The 25337-nt window shown below is 38.9% G+C and overlaps 1 protein-coding gene across 2 annotated transcripts; it reads left to right on the top strand.

Moving 5' to 3' along the window:
• The first annotated feature begins 171 nt into the window (after window positions 1-171).
• Window positions 172-19409, top strand: LOC139452034 (E3 ubiquitin-protein ligase KCMF1-like). Of its 2 annotated transcripts, XM_071233315.1 has the most exons (9): window positions 172-353; window positions 6381-6548; window positions 8337-8476; window positions 9318-9419; window positions 9639-9798; window positions 10419-10518; window positions 13014-13049; window positions 14085-14225; window positions 15694-19409. In XM_071233315.1, the coding sequence occupies exons 1-9, from the start codon at window positions 338-340 to the stop codon at window positions 16310-16312; spliced, it is 1482 nt and encodes a 493-aa protein (XP_071089416.1). In that variant the 5' UTR covers window positions 172-337; the 3' UTR covers window positions 16313-19409. The 2 variants fall into 2 exon arrangements, with proteins under 2 accessions (XP_071089416.1, XP_071089417.1); XM_071233316.1 differs by lacking the exon at window positions 13014-13049.
• The last annotated feature ends 5928 nt before the right edge of the window (window positions 19410-25337 follow it).

Below are 25337 nucleotides of genomic sequence, written 5' to 3'. Positions count from 1 at the left end.
ATACAATGCCGACAGGTTTCCAAATCAAAATCGTTCTTATTTTTCACTGTTATTATATTTTTTGGTCTAATAATAAGTATTAATGTCCCAGTTAGCAACTTGTTGCAAAAAGAAAGAAAAAATAAGAATCCCGTTCAGGCGAGTATTTGGCGTTATTTACCGTGACGTCATCATGGCCTCCGCTAGCTGAAAGTAGATTGGAATTCAGACATGAAAATCCTTTGAATTTGCGTAGATCGTTGAGTTTTCTTCATTTGTCCATTCGATATAGGTAGTTTATTTAGTATTGGTGATCTAGGATCGATTCTTCACCCTCCCACGTGTCTCTGTGGTTAGAATGTCCCGTCATGAAGGTGGGTATTTTTGATACAGACTTGTCCAAAATGGCTTCGTTCTATTTCTGCTCTATGTTGTGCGCATTTGGCATTGATTCAGTCATCAACGTTAATTCGTACTTTTTCACCTATTCAAATGATACTTTGTGTATTTTGGTACTTTTTATGGAACTTTTGCTAAATTGCCTACGCATAGCTGTCCCGGAAGTTGAACCCATGTCTGGCACATGATTATTTTCGGAAGTAAAGAAATGCATTGGAAATCCCCATGAACAGAAGAATCTTTTTGTTCAGCGAATACATTGAATATGTTTAAATCACTATGAAGATCATAACATCGAAAGACGTTTGTAAGAAACGAGTTCACTCTTTTGATCCTGTAAATTGTAATGAATAATGTGTCGTATGGAGTATGCATGAATTTCCATATGATGCAACTGTATCACAGCAGTGCATGGTTTCCTGGTTACTTTGAAAGTATGGGATTTTGTTAATCTTGCATGTGCATGTTAATGAAAAAATTCATTTATCACATTACTCATTTATGCATTGTAAGTGTCATGTTATGACCATGCAGTGATCTGGATATGCTGAGGATACCCATTTGCTTTTGTATTTATTACGCCCCCTTAGAATTGAACCTGAACTTTATTAGGATCATAATATATTTCATTGATAGAAAATAACTTGGAAATACTGATATAACTTAGCTGTAAGTGTACTCGATAGAAAATTAATATATTAATGAATCAAGACAATCATGCCAATGCTAGAAACAAAATGTTGTGCAGGTTGCCCTTCAATAAACCTTTGACAACCAAAAACGTATATACTTACAAGCCCATAAAGTAGGTTGTCATACAGATGAAATTCAGTAAGATCTGACATATATTTGGTCATGTGTTCTGTTACATAAGTCAATATTTTGTATCTGAACGGGTTCACCAGCAGTTTCAGATTGATGTGAATACCTGTACAGTATGTGTTCCATAACTGTTATAACTTATAATGAAGGATCAAATAATAATATTTCAGTAAAGAAAACTAAAAAAACAAGTCTTGTATGTGTTGTATATTATATTATGTCATTGAAAAACAAATGCTCATGACATTCCCTTCATGTTATATTGTGCAAATTCATTTGCTGTGTCTGTACTGATGAAATGCAAGAACAAGAAAATAACTTTGTTTGGATGGTTACTCATTGTAAACTATGATGTAAATGTCTGCCATTTCTACTTTGTCTTTCATCCGTGTTCCTGCCAAAGTTAAGAAAATATTTTCACAGAATTTGAGTAAATAGATACATTATCACAATGTTTCATGCTCACAATTCATGGCATGGGATTAGGTTTATTCTCTGTTAACATCCATCCCCAAATATCACGTACCTTTCTTTTTGGGAAAAACAGTTAATTTGTGTCAACTATTTAATACAATTGTTTGTCTCAAATGTGTTGCCATAACAACTTCATTTGACTGAAACCATATTACCATGGTCACTGTACTGTGTCTTAGTGTATGTCCTAAATCTTGGATTATACTATTTGTAGGTTCAAGAATGACATAACTTAAACAAAAGGGTTTATAGTGAATCACTGGAGCATGAGTATTGATCCCAGTACATTTATCATTAGACTAACATCTTGTCTCTTAAAAGAAAATGTTATACAGAAAATACAGCTGTTAAAATATGTAAATAGATTATACTATAAAGGAGCTCAGGTACTCTTCATTTTGAAACTGCGGTAATCTAGACTTGCTAACGATAATAGACTTGCATGGGCTGTTTTGAATATATCTGTTCCAGGGTCTGAATGACTCATAATTTATAATACAAGACATGGATTGCTCTTGACAAGTTGATGTTTGTCAAATTTTCATAATTTTTTTTGCATTTCCTATTTCATTTTCCTAGTAACAGTTGACCATGTTTGTTTTGTTATGCTTCAAAACAGGCTTATGGCATACAGCAATGTTATCCACTGGATCAGTGTTTGTAGGTATAATCAGTTAGAGCACATCTGCTGAAGCATGAAATCATGCCCTCAGGTCACAATAATGAGTGCATCATGATTTCACAAGTGACTGGTCATTGAAGTCCACTCATACACTGTTACAATAACTTACACTAGTGTTGTTACGTTGATAAACCTCTGGTCATGTAAAGTGAAAACATTGTACCACAGCATATTTATGACTATTGTTGAAAAGTTTAGAATGCATTGTAATTAATTGTGAAAACATTTGAAACATTGTAAGAGACTTGATCATGGTCAATGATGCTTGTATTTTGCTTCTAAATTATGAATCATTGAACATGTTGAATGGACATGAATTTTGCCTTTGTACGCCAACTGGACTCATGGACCCTTGAAGATCCGGGGTAGAATAGGTCTTCAGCAACCTATGCTTGCCGTAAAAGGCGACTATGTTTGTCGTAAGAGGCGACTTACGGGATCGGGTGGTCAGGATCGCTGACTTTGTTGATGCATGTATCGTATCCCGGAAGAGTTTTCATGAACGTACCGTCGTGCAAGAATGGCCACCGTGCATGAATTACAAAGTGGCTGACCCGTGAAGTTTCCGGGGGTAGAATAGGTCTTCAGCAACCCATACTTGCCGTAAAAGGCGACTATGCTTGTCGTAAAAGGCGACTAACAGGATCGGGTGGTCAGACTTGCTGACTTGGTTGATACATGTCATTGATCCCAATTGCGTGGATCGATGCTCATGGTGTCAATCACTGGATTGTCTGGTCCAGACTCGATTATATTACAGACCGCTGTCATATGACTGGAATATTGCTGAGTGCGGCGTTAAACAACAAACAAACAAACAAAACAAAGTGGCCAAACACAATGTTGGATTTAGATTTTTTAGAATATGCTACGATATGTTTGCTTTCATAAAACTTGTAAACTGTGACTTAATCATTCAAATGTAACTCTTAAACATCATGAAAGTCAGCAGTCTTTTCAACTTCCAGTTACTCATAAACATTTTCTGGCTGCGTCACTCGGCAAACACGCCGCCTTCTGTTTGAAATAAATGACTTAATTGTTGCTAATTAAACAAGAGGGTGAACCTTGAGAAATAGTCATTGTATAATGAACTGTCACTTCTAATTAACTGAAAAGTCTATATTGATAAGATTTCATTTGATATGGTCAGAGACTCGGCCTCTGATATGGTACACACTTCAGATGGAAATAAGATGGCGAAATTGACGAAAGCACTAGAATGTAAATAATATAGATTTGGCCAACAAACTGAAATACAATTTCAGGGTTAGAAACTAACAGTTTTTGTCCACTAGTCCTTACAATGATAACATATAGCAAAACCCTTAAAATGGGCCAATTTCTACTAGTCCTTAGGATACCTTTACTATTAGGCAGTTTGGTAAGGACTACAGGACTAGTGCCAATTTCTAACACTGCAATTTACAACTGTCCAAATTCATGTCATCACTCTAAATATATTGAATTATGATTTATGACACAGTGTTGAAATTTGATAACTGCAGATTGTTGTCTCCTGCATGCCAACGAAATGAACAGCTGATGGTGGTAAACATGCCTCCTCAACAACCTATAATTGTCCTTGCGAAAAATTCCCCATCAAGTCAACAATATCATAAATATATTAGTGTAATTTCTCCTAAAGTAAACAATGAACAGAAATGTTTTTTGTTCATACTTATGCTAATATTTTTAAAGACATGTATTCGCTGTGGAATAATTAATGTTCGAAAATAGGATATCAAAGGATATATCTATATAATCTGGTAATATTACTTGCAACAATATTTTAGTCACTATTACCAAAAATTAAATACAGTTTCCCCACTGTGTGAAGATGAAATATCTCTGAAAATTAGCAAAATCTCATCACACGCCAAAAGATCTCATGGCTTTGGGACCAGGGGAGATTTTCTCTCATAGGTAAAAATTTCCAGGATAATCCCTGACAATATTTGTACACACACACACATATATGTACATGAGGGGATATGGCTGTATTCAGGATTTGTCCTTTATATTAAACAGAATGATTGTAATTGTGAAAGAACTTATTGTGTGTTCAGCTTTTCTTACACCACCTTTTGAAGGGATTGGTGTTAAGCAGAATATGCTATTATTGTGAAGTTGAAAGATTATGTGGGCCTAATGAATATCCTTATACAGAAGACATTAATCAGTCATTTCATACATTGAGTCTAAATGCATTTTTTATAAAAATGTTGGCGTCTTGCCAGAAACTGCTAACTCAATATAAATGATACAGGTAAACTCGTTATCATCCTGTCTTGCAGTTAATGTGCTTCCAACTTAGTCTTATTCATGTAATTATTTACAATAATTTCTAACATATTAAAGTGTCAAATTATATGTTCATGTCAACTTACTATTAAAGAGCTTAAATACAATGCAAGAGCTATAGAAGAGAAAATAACTAATCTAGCATGTTTTGCACATCAAGGGAAATTGTAAACCTTTTGTGTTGTGACTGGTTAAAGACTTCTTTGGATTATACATTTCTTAATGTCTTCTCCCTCCGCTTCTTAATGTCTTCTCCCTGGATAAGGACCCGTGAAGATCCGGGGTAGAATAGGTCTTCAGCAACCCATGCTTGCCGTTAAAGGCTACTATGCTTGTCGTAAGAGGCGACTAATGGGATCGGGTGGTCATGCTCTCTGATTGGGTGATGGATGTCATCATATCCCAATTGCGTGGATCGATGCTCATGATCTCAATCACAGGATTGTCTGCTCCAGATTCGATTATTATTACCGCCGTCATATAGCTGTAATATTTCTGAGTGCGGCGTTAAACAACAAACCAAACAACTCTGGATCAGAATAGGTGTCCAGCACCCCATGCTTGTGAGGGCAAATTAGTGATTTTTTTGGCTGGATCTGAGTGACCTAGCTGATGGGCATGGATCATTACTTATGCTGTCAGCCACTGATATACCTGTACCAGTCTTGATTATTTACAGGTCGGCGGGATGTTGTTGGAATATTGCAGACTGCTGCATAATAATTATGTTTGCTCCCTTTTTCCTTGTACCTTTCCTGGTGCACTCTGAGCTGCCTCAGTTGATGAGGATAACTTGAAAGGAGCAACTAGAATCAGTATAACATTGTTTGTTGTTGATGTGGTATAAGACTGCTGAATGACCCATTTTACTAATATCTGTGAAGTATATCACTCTGCACTAAGAGTGAAACGATACATCGGTGCACGGTGCATTGTAAGTTTTCATGCGACAATACGATACATGACACCATGGCCTCAATGTTGTGCGCCTCAACTCTTACCTTGATCAGCATGATAGCCAATATATGGAATTGCATGCAGTTACTGTATCGATACAAGACACAAGACAATACACTTACTAAAATAAATGACCTACTACTCGTTTAATGACCCTGGTGTGTTTGCTTGTCAGTCAATTATCTAAAAATGTTTTGTAATTAACGTTTCAAGTTCATTACCAAAAATAGCTGCAACGAACAGGTGTCCAAAGCTAGCTGTTCCTTTTGAATCTGCTCTGAAATAGTAATAATCAAGAAATTTGCATGCGATTTGAAGTAAATATGCATATCAGGATTCATATCGTATTATCATGATCATGATCATGACCTATGTATTGTATCGTGACCTTGCTGTATCGTTTCACCCTTCTTCTGCACCTAATTTGATTGGTTACATTGTTTGGAAATGAAGCCTGGTCGATTATTCATTGTGATATGTTTCCATTCCGTTACTATAGAGGTCCTGGTTCCAGTCACTTCCATAGCTTCGTTTCAGAAGTGATGTTGCCATTTAAATCTCTCGAATCCCTAACTTTGAATGTCTCGTTCACGAGTCATTTGATTGGACAGCATCATGTCGCTTGAACTGTACTCAGATGAAGCTATGATGCAAATAGATCAAGGTAACTGAATTGAGGTGTGATAAACTTGATATTTGAGGATGTCCTTTCCTTTAGTTCTGACAAAGAGCTAATGCACTATTCAATTTGAATTATTTTCAGGTGTGAGTTGTGACTCTTGCTTAAAAGGAAATTTTCGGGGCAAGAGATACAAGTGTTTGATCTGCTATGACTATGACCTGTGTTCAACATGCTACGAGGCGGGGGCCACTACGACCAGACACACCACTGAACACCCAATGCAGTGCATCTTGACGCGGACAGACTTTGGTAAATATTTGCTGTCAAAATGTCCTGAAATTAACTTTATTTCTGCATCAGTCTGATTCACCACTTTCACTATGATATGTGCTTCGCTATTCTCACCAAAGAATGGCAAATTGTTCAGTTTTGTCATTTTGTTATGTAGTGGTAAATACAATCCAAAGCAGTTTCTTAAGACACACATCTTTTTTGTGTGTGCAGATAACAGGGTTTGAAATAAGCTACTGCGATTCTGCGATATTCTCCCGTATTTGTCATAGATTAATAAGATATCACATCAACATTCATTCGATTGATTTTCACATAGATTTCTACATCCAACTGTTACACTTTCATTTTCATTAGTTTCATTTGCATTGAGACTCTCATTTTCTCCGACAGAAATTGTAAATGTTGTCTTGCTTGAATAAGATTATCTACCATACTGAAAAATGTCAATAAAAACTTACAAGATAGTTTATTAATACGTCAAAAGCTGTGTATTGAAATAGCGAGTTGCATAGTTGCAACATGATCTCTCATGCGATCTCTCTGTATGCTTTACCGATTCCCATAAATATGCATGCTTTGCATCGCTTAATAATGACGGAGTGCACAACATTGTTTGATCCATGACTGGCAAAACGAGTGTTCGTTTCTAAACATAATCACTTTGGTAGTGAAAAAGCAAGAACGCAGACAAACTTCTATATGTAATCTGGTAACATTAATTACTTATGATTTGTAATTTGAGTCAACAAATGGAAAATCAAATTTCCACTGTTCGAAGACGGAAGTATCTATGATAATGAGCAAAATCTCACCACGCTCCAGGGGAAATTTGTATCTTATAGTTAAAAATTTCCAGGATAATCCTTAACTGTTGTCTGTAAGTCCATGGCCAAGTGATCCAGACAGGACATTATAACATGAACAGATCCTGTGGATGAGCAGTTCAACTAATTTCCTATCCAGCCTGCTATCACTTGAAGTCTTATCCTCTTTGGATTTTATGGTTTTCTATCACAAACAAGTCTACAGTGGAACGTACAGTGGAAATTAATCATGATTCACCTGTCTCTTGTGCATGAGGTAACACAGGATATGTGCAGATCTGCATGGAAAGCTACAAAACTGCATGATACCTAGATGTCAGCTGGATGTCCATCAGGAATGACAAACCCGCAGATGTTATGTTGCTGATTGAGTGAGACAGTGTCATCATACCCTGGTGGCCTTGAGCCTTGCTTACTTGATCAACCACTTGTTTGTCAGCTTGAGATTTGATGACTTCCCTGATAGGTTTCATGATCGGTTTCTTCACACTCTCTCTTGAAACTACATCCTGCCCCTTTGAGTTTGTTTGTTTCTTGTTTAACGCCACACTCAGCAATATTCCAGCTATATGATGCCAGTCTGTAAATAGTTGAGTCTGGACCAGACTGTCCAGTGATTGACATCATGAACATCGAACCACTCAAATGCGATACAATGACATACATCAACCAAGTCAGCTTGCCTGTTGCAGCAAACATGAGTTGCTGAATACCTATTCTACACTGCATCTTCACGAGTCTGCCACTTCGAGCTTTAGTTTGCACCTTATATTGCTGAGTTTCTTGACAAGATAATTGAACATCTAGCTTAATATACCAAAGTGTTAGCCAGTAAAACAAAACAAGCTGTTTTTCTACTAATGTTTTATTATTGTACTTTTCATGTAGAATTGTAGATTATTATCAGTATGTTTTGAATATGTTGTGACACCTGTTTGGTATATTACCTTGACAAGCTATTATTATGGGTTTGTTGCAGACCTATACTATGGAGGAGAGGCCCTCACCACTGAACAACCTCAGTCTTTCACATGCCCCTATTGTGGGAAAATGGGATTCCCGGAGGCCACACTACATGATCATGTCACTTCAGAACATGCTGATGCCTCAGTAGAAGTGGTAAGTTGGCCTGTCACTACTGGTTGCACCTTAGGGCTCGATTTAAGGAACTTGATTAACCTGCACCAGGTGCATGTTGATATGAAAAGCTAGTTACACCTGACTAAGCCAGGTTGCACCCTGGTCCCATAAGTTTATCAAAGTTGAAACATATGCATAAACTTCTCGAAATAAGAAAAATTACACATCTCAGATGACTCTGTCATGTGTCATCAAACTGACACAATGCAGGGACTAGTGATACAGTTTTGTAAAAAAACCTAAGAGACATTAAGTGTGTTCAAAGGTTGATGTTGTGTGGACAAGTATGGGTTAGACACAAATTTGCATTTTGGGGACATGCACTTGGTGCATGTGGACATAAGTATAAGGTTGCATTTTTCAGTAATAGGTTGCACTGGTGCATGTTTTATATAGCTTTATCGAGCCCTGACTGTTGATCATATCTAGACTGTCATGAACAAAATATGACCCTCGAGTATTCAGCAGTGTTTAACATTGATGGGGCTTTGGTCCTATGATATCTGAATCTAAAATTAGAAACCAACTAAATATGTAACCTTTAATATTAGGGTAGTAACAAGGATTACTTGATTTTCATGCTTATTTTGAAGGGGCTAGTAGAATTTCAAACATTTTAGGGGGTATTGCTATATGTTATCACTGTATATGTTAGACTGTCTTGGTTCATTTCTGTCACTGAAATACCTATTCATGAAATTATCAGTATTATGTGTATCAACTGGTTGAGATTCTAAGCAAGTGTGGTGACAAGGACCCCTCGACCTTCATGTTGAGTTTGACCAGTGCATGATGGGAATAATGTATTGTTGTTGCGCAGGTGTGCCCTGTGTGTGCGGCCCTCCCTGGAGGGGACCCTAACCATGTCACCGATGACTTCGCCTCCCATCTCACCCTGGAACACAGGACACCCAGAGATTTCATATCCTTTTAGCAAACAAAACGTGTAATGGTTACGAAGAACAAGGCTCAATCAAGCAGGAAGTCTCATATACTGAAGTCTTTAAGAAAAAAATCAGATTTTGTGTCTGCGACATTTACGGAAGTTTTTAATTGAAAGTATGTATATGTATACATAGATATTACTATATAAAGTTTTATTAAAAACATTTTAATGTTGAACTTCCTTAACTGTGGTTACGATGAACCTGCAGGCATGCGTCATGTGCGACGTATTCCTCACCCAGGTAGAGGTGTGAGTGGCTCGCGCACACGGCGAGCTAATATGCATTTTGCATCTACTGGTACGGCACTTACAGGGCTTTCACCAAGTGGCAGAGAAACTATGGATCCAATTGCAGGTAATGGCAACAATATGGAACAAAATACTTACCAATGAGTGAAAATGACTCAATGTCTTACTTAAAGTTGACACACTTCTCTTCATGCTTTTTCTAGAAGTTTTCTTTATGCTCTTGTGTAGAACATGAACATGAAGTTGGACAGGTAGTGTTGTGGATCAGTCTTGGGTAGAAACATACCAGTGTCAGGGTTTTACCTTCATATACAAAAGTAGGGGTTCAGGAGACCCCAAATAATTAATTGTGAGGTTCCATTATTTAGAGCCTGGAATGAATCAATGATCATGTGGACGGTGGTCCTGATTGATGGATGAAATAACAGACACCTATAACGGCTCTTAATGTGGCGTAGGTGCAATGATTATTATTGTGCGTCCCAGGGAATGCAGTATATATTTTTTCTGTCTCAATTCTCTACATTTCTGCGTCGGGTAAAACTCTGCATGAGTTTTCATGCGACCATACGATTTGTTTTATTCTGTATCAATACAAGAAGTTGCACTTTCTAAAATAAATTACTTACAGTCATAGCAAGCACTACGATAATCATAGCAATCATAGCACTACGATAATCGTAATTCTAGCTTGATTGATCACTAACTGCCGGATTTGATTTACAGAGCTGCTGTCCCAGCTCTCCAGTGTTCGAAGTCGTGCAGCAGCTGCGCAGTCGGTGTCGTCCCAGTTGCAGCAGCTGGAGATGCAGTTACAATCAACTAGGTGAGAGTCTCTCCCCCCATCACACAACACTGCAAACAAAGGAGCCAGCTAACAGTTTGTGAAGATGTTTATGTTTCACTTGGTAGAAACGCAGTTTCCAAATCTGAAGTTTAGTTTTCAGGATTTAAACCAAATATTTAACTTCTGTATTAAAAGCTGTACGAGAGCTACTGATCTACAGACTGTATTATTAAGAATCTAATTATTTTACTGGAAACAGGAGAAAAAAATGATAAAATAAAGAAAATAAAAAATGATATTTTTTTTTTTTTAGAATGTAATGATTTTATTGGAAAGAGAAAACCTAACAACATATTGGTATGTGTCACCACTAACTTGATAACTTAAGATTAGTTACAATTCCTGAACAAATTTGAAAACGGTCTGATATTATTTATTAGATATCTATTAAGGGGATAACCATGATTGGAATGCCATGCAGTGAATGTATTTACACCATTTTGGATCAGTTTTGAAGTCGTTAATACCAGTCTTGTGATTTGTTTGAATGTAGATTTATGCTGAACTTTTGTTCAGAAGAGGCATTGTGTTTGGTTGTTGGTTTCAAGTTAATAAGCGAGGGAAATTCTGTGCCTTGTTAGTGATAAGAGAGATGAAACTGGTGATGTCACATTCGGAAGAAAGCTTTGGTGGCAAATGGTTCCATGGTAGTGATAATGGAATGGAGATACCCTGGGTGATTGGGGTGATGACTTATCTCCAGATACAAGTCCTTGGTCTAGTGAACAGGATCATGCTCTTTCTTGGGAACTGTTCTCTGTAGTAAATTACAAGGCATGCTTTGATACAAAAGATCACTTTGTTATACAGCCTAAATGTTCGCATCCAAAATCAAATTATTTTGGTCTTCAATGCACATGATAAGAGGGTACCTCTACCCATGCACAATGTCTTTTGGAATCATGAGTGTTATTAGCTCAACTGTCCCAATGAGCTGTACAGTCCGTGTATCAGTAAACTCGTCATGGACTTGACATGTTTGAATCCTCTTAAGAAACAGAACAACACACATGGCAAATATTTCAATATCAAGCAGATTCCAAATTGAGTATGAGATTGAAGATGGATCCACACATCTCTTGCTATTTGTGCACATGCCCCCCCCCCCCCCCCCCCCCCCCCCCCCCCAGCACTTTTGTATGTAGACGATCGGAACATCTGCATCTGTGCATGAATGGCCTCCTGAGCTTCAGTGTATTGAAATCCTCTGATTATTATGCTTGTTTACCCAGTTTGATCGAGTGATCATAGATTGATTCTGGGAAAAGAAGTGTCAGCTGAATTTTTTTTTCACCAAAAGTGATTTCCTAAAATCTTTGCATTTTAATGGGATTTATATAGACCTACTCTGTACTCAGAGGCTGATATGCAGCCCCATGTTTGCAGCAAATGTCAAAAAACATTCCCACATTGGAATAAAAATCTCATTTCATGTTGATATATTATATAAGTAATAACTAATGGTTATATAAGTAATAACTAATTTTATGGTTTTGTAGGGGGAACTCATATTTCACTGATAACAGAACCAATAAACAATGATAAACATGATAAGTAGGGATAGGTTTTAATGCATAGTTTTATATTATTGTGTCGAATGCTATCTCAAAATACAATGGTTAAATACGTAGAATTGTAGAACATAAAAAAAAATATTGTGAAAAAATAACCATTTTTGTCCCTAATATACATGCCAGGGGCACTTGGTATTGAATTCTAAGTAAATTCCTGTTTTAAATTTCAATCACTGAATAAAGGAAAAGTACAAAACGTGTTCGTCAAAATAAAATTGCTGGTGACCTTTGTTTGCACTGTTGTGTGTATCCATGACCCCAGTTATCTCCCCTACAGCTCCCCTCTCACATTGGGAAGGTCCATACTGACATTGTACCAAAGTTTGTTTGATGATAACATGGTCAATAACTGTACTTATATTCTTAGTCCAATGCACCCCAGCAGTTACAGCTTGAGGTGACTGAGGGTACCCATCCATCAACTGGTTACACTGGTGTTTGCAGGTCCATTTTGTTCATATCTTGGTGTGGTTAATTTTCGTTTCTTATGCTGTTCCAGTTTGTTTTGTTTTAAGTATTTGCTGGTTAAAATAGCTTCATGAGAACTGTATGGAAAGGAAGAATGCAAACAATTTCATTTGTTTTGAATATTTTAGTCTGAAAGTAAATAGTTTTTGTAATTGTATGTGCCACTACACTTATGACTTTTGTTTTCCTGAATTTCATCCCTAACCATCCTTTCCTTCTTTGCCACTTTTCTCATTACAATTTCCCTGTATTTTTTCACTTAGTTTTTTTTTGTAAAAGTGCTTCGTTGTTTGTAATAGAAAGATAGTTCTATATTTACTTATTTCTACTTCTAGCCATCTGTTACCATTTGTTTCCAACTCCTGCTTGTAGGAACACACAAGACACAAGTTACTTTGGAATTTCTGTAATGTTCCAAATTGATTTTTTCAGAAACAGTCAACAGATATCCTCATGGTGTTACAACAGGTAAATAGTTCCATCACTGCTCCTCCTCTCCTCCTCAGTCGGTCATTAACATCTCTACACTTGTTTCCACAGGAGTCCTAGTGCCTGGAGCCGAGTCTACCAGACCATCTTTAACTGGTTTCTGGTGCATGAGTCACGGATTACAGTCAATCTGTTACACTAACTAGTATACAACAGAGTTGACAATTTGGTCACTGAAGTTTTTTTGATAACCCTTTAGCTACAAACATTTGCAGCCTTAGGTTTTTGAAGGGAGATAGTTATGTCCTTTCCTGTAAGCTCGTAGATAATGATCACTGACCAGTTCATCGGTTGACATCTACCGGACGACATAATGCAGGATTTGTTCAAAGTTAAGGGGTTGTTCATAGTGGGTTGATGTGATCTGCCGATCAGTTCATACTTGATTTTATCGAAATTAATGTAAACAAAATTGAGTGAAATCTTGTATAAAAGTAATATATAGGATTAAAAACGAAGTCTAGATACAAATGAACTCTTTTATAGCCAGATAATATAATAATAGGACTAACTGGCGTACTTCAGTACGGATTTGTTGACATGCTTCTGGTGTTGCATGCTCATGATCACTTCTTTGTGCTGTGAAATAAGATCAAAGCTCATTGTATGCATGTATTATGCACACACTGGTAGTCCAATGATAGTTACATACTGTATTCCAGAATTTTGCTCATCAAGGAATACATTTATGTAGGGAGGCCCTTTCCCAGCTTGATTGTAGATAACTGTTTATTTGGTTACATACTTGTTTGAACACCCCCTTCCCCGCCTGCCCGCACTATATTTTCAAAAGACATTGCCTGAGAACCAATTTTATATAAAGCATCAGACTTGAATGAATCCAGGACCCCCTTAATTTTGAACACTTGTTAGTGACTTGATTTTGACTCAACATACTACTTAGCACACATAATGGACAGTGAAAAGCAATTAAAGAGGGTGTGACTCATTATCCAGAAACTCCCATTCTGCGTTTGTGTGCGTGAGACATCTAATGTTTGGTCCTTGTTTCAGACAACAACTGGAGAGGTTGCCCCGCCGACAGGCTGAGGCAGCTAAGGTGGCGCTGCCATCTAATGCACAGAACAGTAATGCTGACCAAGGAGGCAGCAGTGGAGGGAGCAGCCAGTCCAATTCTCTCTATCTTCTTGTCAAGTGAGTTCAATGTCAACTCACGGACTGGCCAAACCCTGTTTGGCATTAGATGACCAAAGGCCATTGGAGAAAATGAAGTGCGTGTGGTTCTTTTATTGGTGACTTTAGTGTTGAAAATTGGTTGAAATTTTAATATTGATCATTTGTTTAAGCAGTTGATGAACTATTAATGATTGATCACGATTGAGAATGAAAACATTAGTTTGACTGTGGTTTTGTGAACCCTAAGCCGTACATCAGTGCTCCCTCTGTCTGCAGTGCCTTGTGAACAGCATACTGAGAGACATATGCATTGATGCTAATTATTTTGCCATTGAAAACAAATGTCCTTGGTAATGTACAACCAGTATTTAGCATCTTCCTCCATGTGACGCTGTTTGAGGGTTTCAAGTTTCAGATTGGTCTACAGTGTAGGCCACTAAATTATTTTTAAAATGTCTTTAAAAGTAGAAGAAAATGGATTATGAAGAAAGATGTTGTGTCAGTATCATGGAAATGTTCTTAACCCTCTGGATGCCAAGTTAATTTTCTGACAAATTTCGGAAATGTGATTGTTGTGTGACAATTACAGTCGCATGGCTCTGGGCCTACCTATAACTTTAAAATTACACAAGGTTGTAGAATATTATTTTTAGTAAATAACACAAAATGGTTATATCGTAAAGTGTTGAAATTGGCGATATGGACATAATTTTCATAGGTCTTTTTCAGTCACTTAGCTATGCCAGATATCACAATGGATGATATCACAGAACAGAGAATTTTCATCAGAATTTAGAACTATGAAGTGTATTGTGTGCATGATGTATTTTGAGTTTTATTCAACTTGAAGGTGAGGATTGAAGAGCAAGGACTTAAATGTACCTGTGGCATCCAGGGGTTTAAGTCATTTGAGTTCATTGAAAATAGCTTTTTTAAAGTACAAGTAACTTGAGGTTATTTTGGGACCAAGGTGACACTATTATGTATTTTCTGTTCAAGGATTCCACTGACAGGAGGGAATATCAACAATCAGGAAAGAATATATATGGGCTCTGATCATTTGTGTCATGCAGGGATTTATGTAGACCAGCTCAGAGGCCAATATTTGTCCCCGAGTCTGTAGCAAATGACAGTAAAATTCCCTTTTTAATTGAAATTTCCACAGAATTTACAAAAGAAAATATACTAAAGAATATAATCAAAGTTGAACAATAAGATGATTTTGCCCCAATTCGCTTGCCAAGAGTATCTTGGATAAATCCCTGGTCATGTGTAGTAACATCATGTCCTGATACAACAGCTTAAGTTGCAAGAACCTTGACATTTACACAGACGCCATGGCCATGGGCTTGTTGGTCACTGGCATGTGTGAACCTGTTTTAACCAATGTGTCTGCTCATTAAACACAAGCGTGTTTAGCAGTAAATGTCTTTGCATGTATCATATAGTTGTCTCGCATCAAACATGATATTCTTGCTTTCTACAGATGTAGTGATGAACTGTCCGAGTCCGAGCAGAAAGCTGAGATGGAGCGCAGTGACCGTAGTATGTTTGTACAAGAGTTGTTGCTGTCCACACTTACAGACCAGATACAGGTCCAGGGGGACAGCGATGACCCCTCTGCGCTTCTAGAAGCTCTCAAATCTCCCTCATCTGAAGAAGTACAGGGCGAGTCCAAGGCATGTGATGATAAGAAGCCCTCTGGCCCCACACAGAGTAAACCTGTAATTCCCTGTGTGGCCCCTACAACTACAAAGCCAGCGGAAAGCCGGCAGACGAGTTCAGCAGCCCCTTCCTCAAGCCAAAGGTCAAGCGGAAGTGGCTCTGGAGCTGCAGCCAGCAGCCGGCAACACGTCGGGGGGACATCCAGCCAGGGGGGAGGTGGAGGGGGGACCCGGCAAGTGTATAATTCCTTGTCCAACCCTACCGCTGTATCTCCTAGTGTTTCCAGTAGTAGCTCCGCCAGTGGTAGTTCCATGCTACAGATACCTGCCCGGGCCTCGGGGCACCCGCGGGACCCCAGGATAAACCCTGCAGCAGCTAAACGAAATCTGCTCAAACACATGCCTCCCCCTCGAGCCTCGGACACAGAACCTCCTCATTAATAATTACCCCTCTTCTGGACTGTGACACTAATATATACAAAGAAACCAGATGGGAATAACAAGAGACCTATTCCAATGTTGGATGACTACTATATTATTTATTGCTTTGATACAAGCAGAGTTGCTTGCTATTGTGCACTTTGGACACATACAATAGAGCAGTGTAATCGTTTGTCGTATTCAGAATTTGTGATGTGACCTGGTTTAGGCCGGGCTCATGATGATGCCTTTAGTACATTCAAGTACCGTATCAAGTTCATTACAAATTTGGGGTGTGCCAATTACTGTGAGTTGGCACCGTATTGCATATTTTCATCATTTTTTTTTTCAAGACTAAAGACCTGTGATATGTAATATCTTGATCTTTGAATATCCTACCAAAATAAAGTTGGATTCTAAAGTAGATGTACTGTAGTGATTGTGACCTCCATTGTACAAACTTGTATCTCACAGAACCATCCAAAGGTTTGAAAATAACACATTGTTATTGGAGTTAGTGTATGCGGTCTCGTCACCTCACCCGTGTAAACTTGGTAAGCCTCACTGAAAAGGCCCTTACAGCATCCCTCTCTGTCAACAGGTCATTAGGTGCTGACGTCAGTCACATCATGGTTTATCATTGACTTCATACTGCACAATGCAAACGGACACACATTTGCTTGGGCGTGTTAAGTAACAGCAAGTTTCCAGAAAGCATAGTTACTATCCCTATGGTTGACAATATTATGAAAGACCGGTAAATTGTGTTGAGTTATGATAGTGACTGATATGTTTGTACAGTCTGTAAGATAGAGAAGATTCATTAAGTTTTCTTGTTTGTTTCCCCATCTTCGTATAAGTACCACTGGTTAGCTCAGGGAGTGACCCCCTCTCAACACCGGTAATGTTGACACTGCTACCTACAGTTTCCAGTCTGCACCAATTGTAATTCATATGTATGCACAATCATCTTGTCACAGTGACCATTCCCTTTTCTCAGTTGAGTCTGATTGACATTGTGGAATGTCTTGATGCAGGACATCCTCCCATGTAACCATCGTCACCTAGCTTGTGTATGAGCTGTACAGTAAACTTGCCATTTCTTCAGTCATGCACTCCTGGATATTGCTAAGGGATAGTTGGTACATTATCCATTGACTACTTAGATTGACGTCCTGATGTTGGATAATATTACTGTGGCGCTAAAACACATGGGGAAAAAACGATTTTGTTTGACAATACGTCTCTGGTTATACGGTTAGTCGTCTATTTGTGTCTTTCATGTAATCGAACAAATATATTCAATCTGAACCTGTTAACATTATATATTGAAGTATTACTAATGGCCAAAACTGCTTACATGTATGTGATATTTGTTCGATTATTTATGAAGCGTGCAGTACTGTGTGACGGTACTTCATATGCTTTCCACATTTGCTGTGTTTTGTTCACACAAGTAGAAGTGACCGCTTATCCCTTTTTGATTTCATTCGCTCCTCTATTTTGATAAAGGATATTTTCGTACATGGGAAGTTTTGTAATTATGGAGAACAAGAAACCCAATGACTTCAGTAGATCCTAGTGTTACTAACATTTGCCAATGTTAAACATCTGTTTGGCTCATCAAGGTACTGACGGGTTGATGGTCATGATGATTATTGCCTCTTTGTATTGATATGCTATACATGGCATTGTTGTGCAGGTCATATGAACAGTGACTGCATGTGTCTGTTTTGTCATTGGTATCTTATAATCAAAGAGGTGCTTCTATTAAAGTTGTTTTTAAACTGGGATAACATACAAAAGAATGCTTTGAATTAAATTGCTTGTAACTACAGGGGCAGTTTGCTGAGATTGTGATAAACCACAAGGTTAATGTAGATTACAGAGCTCGTAGTATGATAGAATGATTGTTATCTGATGCTGTTGTATCAACAGGCTTGCTAGTTTCCGCTGTATAATTGAGGATGACTTTCGCCCCTGTAGAGAGTGACTGACGGGGATGCAGGTGTATGTACTGGCTGTGGTTGGGGTTGGGGTTGGGGTTGCACAGTATGTGTGTGTGCATGTTGGGCGTCAGGTTCCCTTTGCAACACATTTTTTAGGATATTTCTTGCACAAATCAGGAATAATGTTCAGTTAGTGCAGTAGCCCTCAAAACAGTTCTGATTGTGGAGTACCTCTCAAAACAGAGGTGTTAGGGTGATCTAGACCCCTCAGAACAGGTGTTCAGATGATACGTTTGTACAGTCAGGCGTGGCGATGCCTTTCCTTGGTGACAGTTCCGGAGGCATCATGCCCAGACAACATGAAGGGACAGACACGTTATGATCTTAACAGGTGTTAGGATGGTCTCCTGCCTCTAGCAACAGTGATGATTAGGTAATGTAACGAGAAGCAGGTGCAAATTATATCCTTCTCTCTGCACAAGTGATGGGCATGGGTTGTAGCTGTCTCAGCCATGGTCACAGATGTGAAGCTTAAGCAACAGCAATGTTGATGTGATGCTCTTTCTCTGTCACCAGTGATGTTCTGGTGGTTCTTTGCTATAAGCAACAGTGAGATGTAGATACTAGTTTCCTAGCGATTGTGATGTTCAGGTGATGTGTCCTGAACTACGAGAGGCAGATTCCATTCCTGTGTAGGTGATCTTTGTCCTTGTAGAGTTCATGGGTTTAATGTGATGCTGTAAGGTCTTGTTCAGAGCTAGGCTGTTTGATGTGCCATGCTTCTAGCTGTCAGGGTGAAAGGGCTGGCCTCCAGTGGATTTCAATTAATTAAGACAAGGATTGAAAGTGCTTTATTTCACAAATTATTTACTGTACAATATTCTGAAGTCTGTGAGAGGATGTGCTAGTGCACAGTGTAATTTCTACTGTTAAGTATTTATACTTATTATTTTTGTTGTAAATTTCCAGTGATATTTGTACATAGTGGAAGGCCAGCAGTGGGGCCTTCATGGAGTCGAGGGGAGGCAGTAACGGACAAGTCCTGGCTTACTTGGCTCTTTGTAAATGTAACTGCAGACTTCAACATTATTGTTTGTACAAAGGTCTGTTCTAAACAGAATGAAAGGCTGCGTGTTTGTACCTATGTTCAGGATGGAATAAAATCATAAAGAGATATAAATCTGCTGCTTATGTTGTCTCTGAATGCATGGTTCTAGTATGCTGGAGAGTGGGTAGCTTGCCAAACCCCCAGCATTCTTCGTCAGTGTATTAATTTACAATAGGAAAGAGAGAAGACTGGTAATTTTTACAAAGATTTCAGTTTACACTTGTTTGGGGGTAAGAAGTGATTGGAAATGATTTTGGGCAGACTGTTCCTACAGACTACCATATTTCTTTTGATATCACTTGAAATAAAGCACTATTGATCACGAGAAGGATCTGATGGAAACTGGTAGGTGTATATATGCTCTTCTAAATTATAGTGTTGCAGATAAGAACATATTTTGGTAGTTTAGGAGGGAACATACTGTTGAGCGTTATTCACTCAAAATCTATCGGTAAATTTTCATTTAATCACCATGTCTGTATTATTGACAATACTATATATGTCAGTTTTTTCCTGTTTTGAAATCTCATTCAAATAAGTCAATGTTGTTGAACTGTTTCGTGATACTCCTGGAGTTATCTCCCTTTCCATTAGTAAACTCTCAAGCTCCTCACAGCGATATCCGTTCGCGGAGCTCTCTATACTATCGCTGCCACCAGTCAAAACTCCCCACTGTGAATAGGTGGCCACAACCATGCATGGAGTTGAACTCGCAACCGAATGACAGTTATGTTTACAAACAAGCGACGACTGTTGTGACACCGAATACACTTACCCCTGCTAAATTACTTCTTTGTTTGTCAATTTGAATTTCTATTTCATTAAAACTATCATATTATTTATAATGTAAGAATGTAAGGGAGAAGTTGGTTGATTTTCCGTTAGTCTGCAATCTCGAACCAATCTGATTATACAAACAACAAAGTAAATTCATCTGGAAATCATGGTCAGTCGTAAAACTCTCATGGCATTCACAAGCACATAAACAAGAGTATGAACGTGACTGCTTTTGGGGTTAGAGGGTAAATTTCAATATTCTTGTAATGTCCGCGCCCACACTGGTGGCAGCGATGTTTCCGAGAGTGTAACGAAGGTGTCACATGCTGGGAAGGAGCTTGTAGTAAACTGCAATTTGTTGTTGGAGAAACACAAGATAAGAAATAGATGTAAAATATTTTTTATTCATAAATTAATAACAAAATATTGCATTCATGGGTTAAAATGGGATTCTCAAGGCACAATTCTGCAAACATTTCCCAATCCAACTGCAGACATGTATCAGAAAAATCTTCCCCAGGACACTCCCAAACTTACAAAAAGTACTTGTGATGACTATGAACACTACATCGCTCCAAGATGGATGACTTGTTCTCCACTTGGCTGGCAGTCTACTGCTAATGAAATCCTTTCTATGCTTCAAGGCTGATGCCAATTTCAAGCCCAGGTGTAGACATACTTTGTGTGAAACAGAAACATTGTCGGTGTAAGGTTAATTCATTTCCAGATTGGTACTGGTGAAGTTAAGGCTGTTATTTGGCCTAGGTAGTGGTTTCTTTTGGGAATTCTCTCAAATTAAAAGTTATCAAACAGATAAATCAAAAAGTACTCAAGGTTCTCAAAAATATTACATTGTGAAGGCGATGCCTTTCGGAGGGGCATCTTAGCGTACTATCAGTGTATCAACTGACTGAAATATACAGATACTTGGTAACTTACAATATATATTGATGGAAACGAATAGGGGAACAATGAAAAATACAGTATAGGGAAATATGCTTTACTGTCAGAACATTTCAAATAGTGTGCATACAAATTCAACACAAAGAATCAAATTTTGGGATGTGTTTGTGTGCGTTGTTTCCAATCATTTGGTAGACATGGGAACCAATGATGGCTAAATGTTACCTTATTCATTTTCATCCATATGTACTGATAATGAATGTGCTTCATTTGTAAGACCAGATCACAAGCTATCTTCATATAGGTTTCTCACTAAATCTTAGGGCAGATAATTTGAGATCGCGAGAACCATGGGAATGGATGCAGGGGTTAGTGTAGGTATACTGAAATGAAAGCCCTTGAGACAGGATTGATGGAGACATTTATACACACATCCTCAGGCTATCTGGGAAGACTGGCACAACATGAAGGGTTCAACATTAACACCACTGTGATCCTTGTTTGTTGATACCCTTCATGATGTGGGGTGGATGGATCCACTAGTAATCTCTCCAGACTGTAAATCTTATATTACAACATTGTGCAATACATCTACTTATCATTACTGGCAGGATAGTGACTGCCTAACACTTCTGTAATTATCAGTAATGTGTGTCTAACAGGAGGTTATGGTTTCACTGAACAATGCGGGTTGGCGGGTGGGTGGGTCGGTGAGCTGCGTTTAGATGGGCTTGAACAGGATTTCATAGACGTACATATGACAAGAAGAACAAGCACTGTCAGGTCCTGACAAACCAAGGGTAAATACAATCTTGTACCCACAATCAGCAGATCCGAACATCAGCAAAGGAAGCAACTCTACACAGTGAACTCAAGACAATTAGACCAGTGGAAGGCCTGACCCAGAACAGGACAGCACAGGGCTGTCGATGTTGGAAACAGACTCGGCCACCTCGGTCACCAATCAGTCACAACCTGGCATGAAAGAATATTACCTTTGTGTTAGACAAAACAAACATTGCAACCTTCACCAAATACCTAAAAGTTGTTAATCCCTGTGCTATTATTTTTCTATTACTACCTTGTTAGACACAGACATCAGGCCAATTACATGTCCAGGTTATCCCACCCTGCGGCTGTACATCGTCAACACATTAATGGTAAAATGTATCTTTCAACGTAATTAAAAACTCACTGGAACCACATAAATATGACAACGCCTGATAAATAAATGATATGGTTTTCTGTCTTATGACATTAAAATACAGTAATTGTCCAGAACCATGTCGTTTGTTTGTTTGTTTGTTTGTTTGTTGTTTAACGCCGCACTCAGCAGTATTCCAGCGATATGACGGCGGTCTGTAAATAATCGAGTCTGGACCAGACAATCCAGTGATTGACATCATAAGCATCGATCCACACAATTGGGATCGATGACATGCATCAACGAAGACAATTCATGAGTTGCAATTCATAGAACATCAGTAAAACCAAGTAATACCAAGGGTTTAAAATTACCATTGCCCAACATTTGAGTACTGTAATATTTACAAGTGGGACATGTTCATTCCTTCCTCGGCATTATATAAAGGTGCTGGTCCATGTTCCACAAAGTGATCTTAGGGCAACACTGCCTTAAGTCTTTGTTTCAGTGTGGGTGCCACGATCTTCCCCGTGCTTTGCTGTCTTAAGTCTTTAGTTTCAGTGTGGATGTTATGACGGTCCTTGTGCTTCACTGTCACAAGTCTTTGTTACAGTGTGGGTGTCATGATCGTCCTAGTGCTACACTGTCATAAGTCTTTGTTACAGTATGGGTGCCACGATTGTTCTAGTGCTACAGTCTTTGTTAGTGTGGGTGTCATGATTGTCTTAGTGCAACAGCCGTTAGTCTCTGTAGCAGTAAGGTCTTACGATCGTCCTAGTGCTACAATGTCGCAAGTCTTTGTTACAGTGTGGGTGCCATGATCTTCCCCGTGCTTCGCTGTCTTAAGTCTTTGTTACAGTATGGATGTTATGATGGTCCTTGTGCTTCATTGTCGCAAGTCTTTGTTACAGTGTGGGTGTCATCGTCCTAGTGCTACAGTCTTTGTTAGTGTGGGTGTCATGATTGTTGTAGCGCTACAGTCTTTGTTAGTGTGGGTGTCATGATTGTTGTAGCGCTACAGTCTTTGTTAGTGTGGGTGTCATGATTGTCCTAGTGCTACAGTCTTTGTTAGTGTGGGTGTCATGATTGTCGTAGCGCTACAGTCTTTGTTAGTGTGGGTGCCACGATTGTTCTAGTGCTACAGTCTTTGTTAGTGTGGGTGTCATGATTGTCATAGTGCTACAGTCTTTGTTAGTGTGGGTGTCATGATTGTCGTAGCGCTACAGTCTTTGTTAGTGTGGGTGTCATGATTGTCGTAGCGCTAGTCTTTGTTAGTGTGGGTGTCATGATTGTCGTAGCGCTACAGTCTTTGTTAGTGTGGGTGCCACGATTGTTCTAGTGCTACAGTCTTTGTTAGTGTGGGTGTCATGATTGTCGTAGCGCTACAGTCTTTGTTACAGTGTGGGTGTCATCGTCCTAGTGCTACAGTCTTTGTTAGTGTGGGTGTCATGATTGTTGTAGCGCTACAGTCTTTGTTAGTGTGGGTGTCATGATTGTTGTAGCGCTACAGTCTTTGTTAGTGTGGGTGTCATGATTGTCGTAGTGCTACAGTCTTTGTTAGTGTGGGTGTCATGATTGTCGTAGCGCTACAGTCTTTGTTAGTGTGGGTGCCACGATTGTTCTAGTGCTACAGTCTTTGTTAGTGTGGGTGTCATGATTGTCATAGTGCTACAGTCTTTGTTAGTGTGGGTGTCATGATTGTCGTAGCGCTACAGTCTTTGTTAGTGTGGGTGTCATGATTGTCGTAGCGCTACAGTCTTTGTTAGTGTGGGTGTCATGATTGTTCTAGTGCTACAGTCTTTGTTAGTGTGGGTGTCATGATTGTCATAGTGCTACAGTCTTTGTTAGTGTGGGTGTCATGATTGTCGTAGCGCTACAGTCTTTGTTAGTGTGGGTGTCATGATTGTTCTAGTGCTACAGTCTTTGTTAGTGTGGGTGTTATGATTGTCGTAGCGCTACAGTCTTTGTTAGTGTGGGTGTCATGATTGTCGTAGTGCTACAGTCTTTGTTAGTGTGGGTGTCATGATTGTTCTAGTGCTACAGTCTTTGTTAGTGTGGGTGTCATGATTGTCGTAGCGCTACAGTCTTTGTTAGTGTGGGTGTCATGATTGTTCTAGTGCTACAGTCTTAGTTAGTGTGGGTGTCATGATTGTCGTAGTGCTACAGTCTTTGTTAGTGTGGGTGTCATGATTGTCGTAGCGCTACAGTCTTTGTTAGTGTGGGTGTCATGATTGTCGTAGCGCTACAGTCTTTGTTAGTGTGGGTGTCATGATTGTCGTAGCGCTAGTCTTTGTTAGTGTGGGTGTCATGATTGTCGTAGCGCTACAGTCTTTGTTAGTGTGGGTGTTATGATTGTCGTAGCGCTACAGTCTTTGTTAGTGTGGGTGCCACGATTGTTCTAGTGCTACAGTCTTTGTTAGTGTGGGTGTCATGATTGTCGTAGTGCTACAATTCTGTAAGTTTCTGTGACAGTGTAGGTGTCACAATTGTCCTAGTGCTACAGTTGTAAGTCTCTGTAGCAGTAAGGTCTTACGATCTTCCTAGTGCTACAATGTCGCAAGTCTTTGTTACAGTGTGGGTGCCACGATCTTCCCAGTGCTTCGCTGTGATAAGTCTTTGTTACAGTATGGGTGCCACGATTGTTCTAGTTTTAGTCTTTGTTAGAGTGGGTGTCATGATTGTCGTAGTGCTACAATGCCCTAAGTTTCTGTGACCGTGTGGGTGTTACGATTGTCCTAGTGCTACAGTCGCAAGTCTCCGTTACACGAAGGGTGTCACAATCGTCCTAGTGCTACAGTCGTAAGTCTTTGTTACAGTGCTACACTGTCACGCTTTTGTTACAGAATGGGTGTTATGATGGTCCTAGTGCTAACATCACTTTATAGGACTATAACCCGTGGTTTGTAGGGTAAGGGTTAATTTTCTACAAAGCAATAGTTATTGGTGTTACAACTGTCTTAGCACTAAGATCACTTTGCAAGACAATAACCAGGGCTGTTCACCCAGAAAAGGAATTCCTGCACAGCATTTCAGACAGCAAACAAAAAACATTCATTTCAGAGACTTTGAATGATATTGCAGTTATATCATGGACTCATGGTGTGTCAGCTTAATGTGGGAGGATACCTGAAGTGCTGTAGGTCTTAGCCGTTAATCACTTTGGTG

Source organism: Haliotis cracherodii, unplaced genomic scaffold, assembly GCF_022045235.1.
Source record: "Haliotis cracherodii isolate W230 unplaced genomic scaffold, xgHalCrac1.p SCAF_9, whole genome shotgun sequence".
Lineage (NCBI taxonomy): Eukaryota > Metazoa > Mollusca > Gastropoda > Lepetellida > Haliotidae > Haliotis > Haliotis cracherodii.
The sequence above is the reverse complement of the archived record's forward strand: the minus strand, read 5'-3'. Positions and strand labels throughout refer to the sequence as shown.

What these genes read in the sequence shown, in the direction of transcription:
- LOC139452034 (XM_071233315.1), top strand. An exon ending in CTTGACGCGGACAGACTTTG is followed by an intron (nt 6,549 to 8,336) that starts GTAAATATTTGC and finishes GGTTTGTTGCAG; the next exon opens with ACCTATACTATGGAGGAGAG. An exon ending in CTGATGCCTCAGTAGAAGTG is followed by an intron (nt 8,477 to 9,317) that starts GTAAGTTGGCCT and finishes GTTGTTGCGCAG; the next exon opens with GTGTGCCCTGTGTGTGCGGC.